At 31.9% G+C, this 5,134-nt stretch overlaps 1 protein-coding gene across 1 annotated transcript; it reads left to right on the top strand.

Moving 5' to 3' along the window:
* Positions 1-3,576: 3,576 nt before the first annotated feature.
* Positions 3,577-4,881, top strand: LOC111381943 (protein BIG GRAIN 1-like E). The gene has a single exon (XM_023005789.1). The coding sequence runs from the start codon at positions 3,696-3,698 to the stop codon at positions 4,575-4,577; it is 882 nt and encodes a 293-aa protein (XP_022861557.1). The 5' UTR covers positions 3,577-3,695; the 3' UTR covers positions 4,578-4,881.
* Positions 4,882-5,134: the final 253 nt, after the last annotated feature.

Genomic DNA, 5,134 nt, shown 5'->3' with positions numbered 1-5,134 from the left:
AGGTTTAAGATTTTAATGTTCTTGTGGCTTTATTTTTTACACTTAGGCTATATTTGATTGCACCCCAATTCCATGGAAAATAGAAATCAAATTCCATCTTTCCAATTGTTTGTTTTGATTGGCAAATTTTTTCCTAGAATTCGAATTCCACCTTTTATGCCACCTAAGCTAATTTCCAAAATGGTGAGAATTCGAATTCTTGATTACTATAGCACTTTTTTTATTTGTTTTCAATTTTTTATTTATTTATTTTTTTGTTGACAATGAAAACAAATTTGAAGAATTATTGTAAAAAAATATTTCCCCCTAAATGGAAATTTTCATGTAAAACAAAGCCAAATGAACACTAAACGATAGATTATTTTCTTGAAATTTTTTTTTTGTGTTGGTAATGAAAACAAATTTCATCCCTAATACCAGTAAAATATATTCCTTTAATTGACAATTTTCATATAAAACAAAGCCAAACGGAGATCAAAAACACTTTTATTTCAACATTTTTCACATGAAAAATTATTCCAATCAAACACAATAATTTACAATTCTCAGGAAAATAATTTCTAGGCAATTCAATTTTCTGGAATTCGTTTTCAATTCAATTCAATTCCATCTTTGCAATCAAACGGACCCTTATTGTCTTTGCTAATTTTGTTGTTGGCGACCTCAAGATTTAGTCTTGGAAGGCATTTTCTTGTTGTTGAAGTGTTGGTAGTTTGAAAATGCTTTTTAATCTTCTATACTTGAGCTAGAAATTAGGCTTTGAAGGTTTTTTTTTCTCCATTTTTTGGTTGAAAATTTATAGTTTCAATCTATTATTTGTTTTTTATTAGTTGATGATGAAGAGGAAGGGTTTGAAGGTGTTTTTTTTTTTTTCTCTATGACTTGTATTATTTTTGTTTGAAGTTAAAGCTAAATATTTAGGATTTTTATGTCCTTGTGGTTTCTTTTTTTGCACTTATTGTGTTTGATCTCTCTGTGTATTAACTCATTTTTTGATCGCCTAAAAATTATTGTGTTTATGTTGATTTCTTTGTCGTCCAAGTGCATTATACCTATAGAAACATACATGCAACTCATTGTCTTGGTATTCAGTTTCTATAGTCGGAAAATTTCATGCCATCTCATGATTTCTATGTCCAAAGTGTCTACAAGCGCATCTTTTCGTCTTCTATTTCATATTTAAGTTCAAGATTTACCCTTTAAACCTGTTATTTTTCTGTGAGGTTGAGAATTAGTCTTTGAAGGCAGTTGAGATGGAAAAATTAATTGGTAAGTGCGACAAAAGTGAAGAAACTGGAATACTTTATCCAAAGGTAAGTAAAATTTAAATTCAATTAGAAATCTGAAAAAAAAAATTGACATGTATTTTTATGCATTTTTTCCTTTATGCCTATGAGATTATGAGAGTAAGGCATGTTTTTATAGTTTCTTTTAAGCTCAAAAATTCTATCTTAGATAATGGAGATTTCTTATAGCAGGTTTGACCTATAACTTAATGCTTGTTTTTTTTATGACAATGCTAAGACTTGTCTTGAGTCCATTAATATGTATATTAGAGTATTGCATATGTTGAGTGATATTTGGCATTACATTGTTGAAATTTAATTCAGGGTCATCTATGCCATATGATATTATTGTGGCTGATATGCTAACATTTTAAAATTTGTCCCACTGCTTCTTGATAGTGTTGTCCAATCTATTATTGCATTTTTTACTTCATGATTCTTCATGTTTTAAGAAAAATTCTGGATTTTGGTGCCTTTACTCTATCTGTTTGACTGTGTGTTTGAGAAAATGATGGTTCTGACCTATTAATTTCATGATGTTTATTGACATAATTGTCACCATTCTTCTTAGTAACTCGGGTTCTTGAAATTCTTCAATTTGATGTAACTATGTTTGACAATTTGTCAATCCATTTTTTATATTTACAGTCTTCATTTTTGGATTGTGGTCTGTGATCATCGATGTTTTGGCAAATTCTCCACGTGATTCTATTCAGTTTATCAAGTGGTCATCTACTTCCTCTCCCCCTGTCTTGCTTATAGCTAATTTTCATAGCCGGATTACCATCTGGACTCAGCCTTCTCAAGTATGCTAGCCCTGTCGGGCTTGTTGAATTATGAAACTATAACATTCTCGTTTCTCAAACATCTTGCTGATTTGCTACTAAAATACTTAGATTAGACAATACTTATTCTCGATCACAATTTTTTTCACATGTGGTATATGTTGAGATACTCTTCTTCCATGTTTTTATTGAGCTCACATTTTTTTTATTCATTCAAGGTCCTATCCTATCAAATAAATCATTAATCTATGAATAGTATAAAAAAATAAAGATAGAGGAAAATACAAACTTGTTTTACTTCTTTAGCAACTCACTCAACCACTTTCATTGTACAGATAAACTAAAGAACACATAATTGGTTGTGAGAAAGATGACAAACGAAGAATAAGACAAGTGGGGAATAACGAAGAATTTTATTGCACATTTCATTCAAGATTAGTAGAAAATTATGCTACAACATTGATAATATCGGTAAGGTGGTAAACTTTTGGAAGTTCGTGAGGAACAATGTTATCATATAGATATACCGTGAAAATATTTATAAATTAACATGAACATTCTGATGCTAAAATCAAATTATTGTTCTGACTTCCGAACTCCAACATCATGCACTCTGGTGATTATTGTCCCAAGAGTAAAGAGTTACACTAGTATTGACAATTTTTGGATAATATAAATTCTATAAATTCTACACTAATAATAACATAATAAATATAATACTTGTGCAACGCACGAGAAGAAGACTAGTTATTATTATAAAGGAGAAAAATCTTGGTGCAAACTTATGCCAACACTACTTAAAGCTACTCCCCCACGGCCCCACCAAATTAAAATAGTGTCTAAATTGAGCATCCAAGGAGGAAAAAGCTTCTTTGCTACCCACAATAAGCACCAAGAGAACACCTTTGGGTATCAATACATGGAGGGCTAAGGCCTGTTTCATTCTGCCCCACCTATTATACATTTAATAATGCTGAGAATGTGTGAACAAAAATCGATTAGGCATGGAAATAATTTGAATTTATAAGTGGATTTAATTGCTCCGTTTAATAGGTTAACTGATTGAATTCCAAGTCCTAACAAAGTATATCACTATTTTGCACCAGAGTTAATCGTTTAGACGTTCAAGATGAATTATCTCTTGAAGTCAAATGAAAATACTGGCCCACAAATTGGATCACATTAAATTTTTTTATTACCTCTCAAAACGACTTTATGCACTTAATAACAATGGCCATTAATGTAGTGGAAGAGAAAACTGAAATGGTATTTTAAAATTCAATTATCATTGTATAAAATTTCTCCTCGGTTGTGTCTTGTTCTAACATATCAAACATATTGTTAAAGTAAAAGCATTAAAAAAAAAAAATCAGAATATGTGTGTTCTTCCAAGCAAAGAAAAGAAAAGGACAAAAAAGAAAAATCAAAATGAGAGGAGAAAAAGAGTAAATATAACCTTAATCGTATATACTTTACATTATTCTTGATTACTATAAAAACCCTATCTACCATTATTCTCTGTCATTTCAAAATATATTCCTCATTCTCTCTACAATCTCAGAAAGCTTACCATTTTATTCTTGATTTCAAACTATTCAATTCTTGATCACTTATACCTCATACCATGTCTATCGCAGAACTCTCAGATCACCCTAACCAATTGTACAACAAACCATTCCACTGGAGGAATGACTCTGGAGAGCTCGATGTTTTCGAGGCTGCCCGATACTTTTCCGGTGGTGGCACCGATGAAGTTCCAGCCAGTGGCGCAACTTCGGCGCAAAAGACATCTGTTCCCCGAACTGCTCAAATAAGCCTAGAAATGCCTATCACAAGAAGTTCAATTCCATCACAAACTTATGCAATGGAAAAGCAAAACTTGAAAGAGAAGAAAAACAAGCAACCTAGCTCTCCAGGTGGTAGACTTGCTCATTTCTTGAATTCCCTATTCAATCAGGCTTCACTAAAAAAGAAGAAATCAAAAATCGGGGCCAAAACGGCTAAGGATGAAGAAGAAAGCCCTGGTGGAAGAAGGAAGAGAAGAAGTAGCATTAGCCATTTTAGAACAGCAAGCAGTACTACAGATTCTAAGTCCTTTTACTCATCTTCAAGTTCAGGTTTTAGAACACCTCCTCCTCATGCAAATACTCCCACAAAATCGTATAAAGAAATCAGAAACTTTTCAGATTATAAGCAAATTATTTCTGTGCAAAAATTTAATGGAAACGTCAAGAATGATTATTCTTCTTCATGGTTGGATGAAAAATTCAAGTTCAGGAATGGATATTCAGAGATCAACTGGGCAGATAAGTATCCATCAGAAGAAAATGAATTCAGAAAAATCAGTGATGTTGATGATGGAGCAGATAGTGATTCAAGTTCAGACCTGTTTGATTTACCAAATCATGAGTTGGAATTTTACTCAAGTGATCCGCCTGTTTATGAAACAACCCATATTGACAGCATCAAGAGAGCTGCACCAATTTCTAGCACTGGCAAAGTATAATTTCCCTTTCTTGTTAATGTGGGCTGCCCTGTCGACACTATTAAGGGAAAAAAAATGTTCAAATTTTGTTCATTGTCGACTCCAGTTTGTCTCAATGAGTGATGATACTGGACACTACAATGAATAAAATTTCAACTTTTTTATTATTTAATATTGTCAATTACAGTTTAGTCCACTTTATCAGACATGTCCTCGATGTTATAAGATTTGTTTTGTTCTTGCTCATGTTTGTAAATTGCAAGAAAATTGGTGATTTTTGTTTATATCAGGCTGTAGATTCTGTTTTCATTTTTCTTATCCAAAAGTTGCCATAACTTTTTCCTTTATTTACAGTTAAGAATGTTTACCTGTTTCTGCTTTTTCTTTTGGAGAGATGCCATTGAGTGGATGAATATGACATAGTGTACTGCCACACCGGTCTTGATATAATTGTGCATTATTAGAAATCATCAAAATTTGTTAATGGGGGAGAAAAGAAAATCATCATCACACCCATGTTATCTTTGACTCTGGATATAAGCAATGATATAGATTTGTAAATACTGCATTATGTGGTT

The sequence above is a fragment of the Olea europaea genome, unplaced genomic scaffold, assembly GCF_002742605.1.
Source record: "Olea europaea var. sylvestris unplaced genomic scaffold, O_europaea_v1 scaffold2399, whole genome shotgun sequence".
Lineage (NCBI taxonomy): Eukaryota > Viridiplantae > Streptophyta > Magnoliopsida > Lamiales > Oleaceae > Olea > Olea europaea.
The sequence above is the reverse complement of the archived record's forward strand: the minus strand, read 5'-3'. Positions and strand labels throughout refer to the sequence as shown.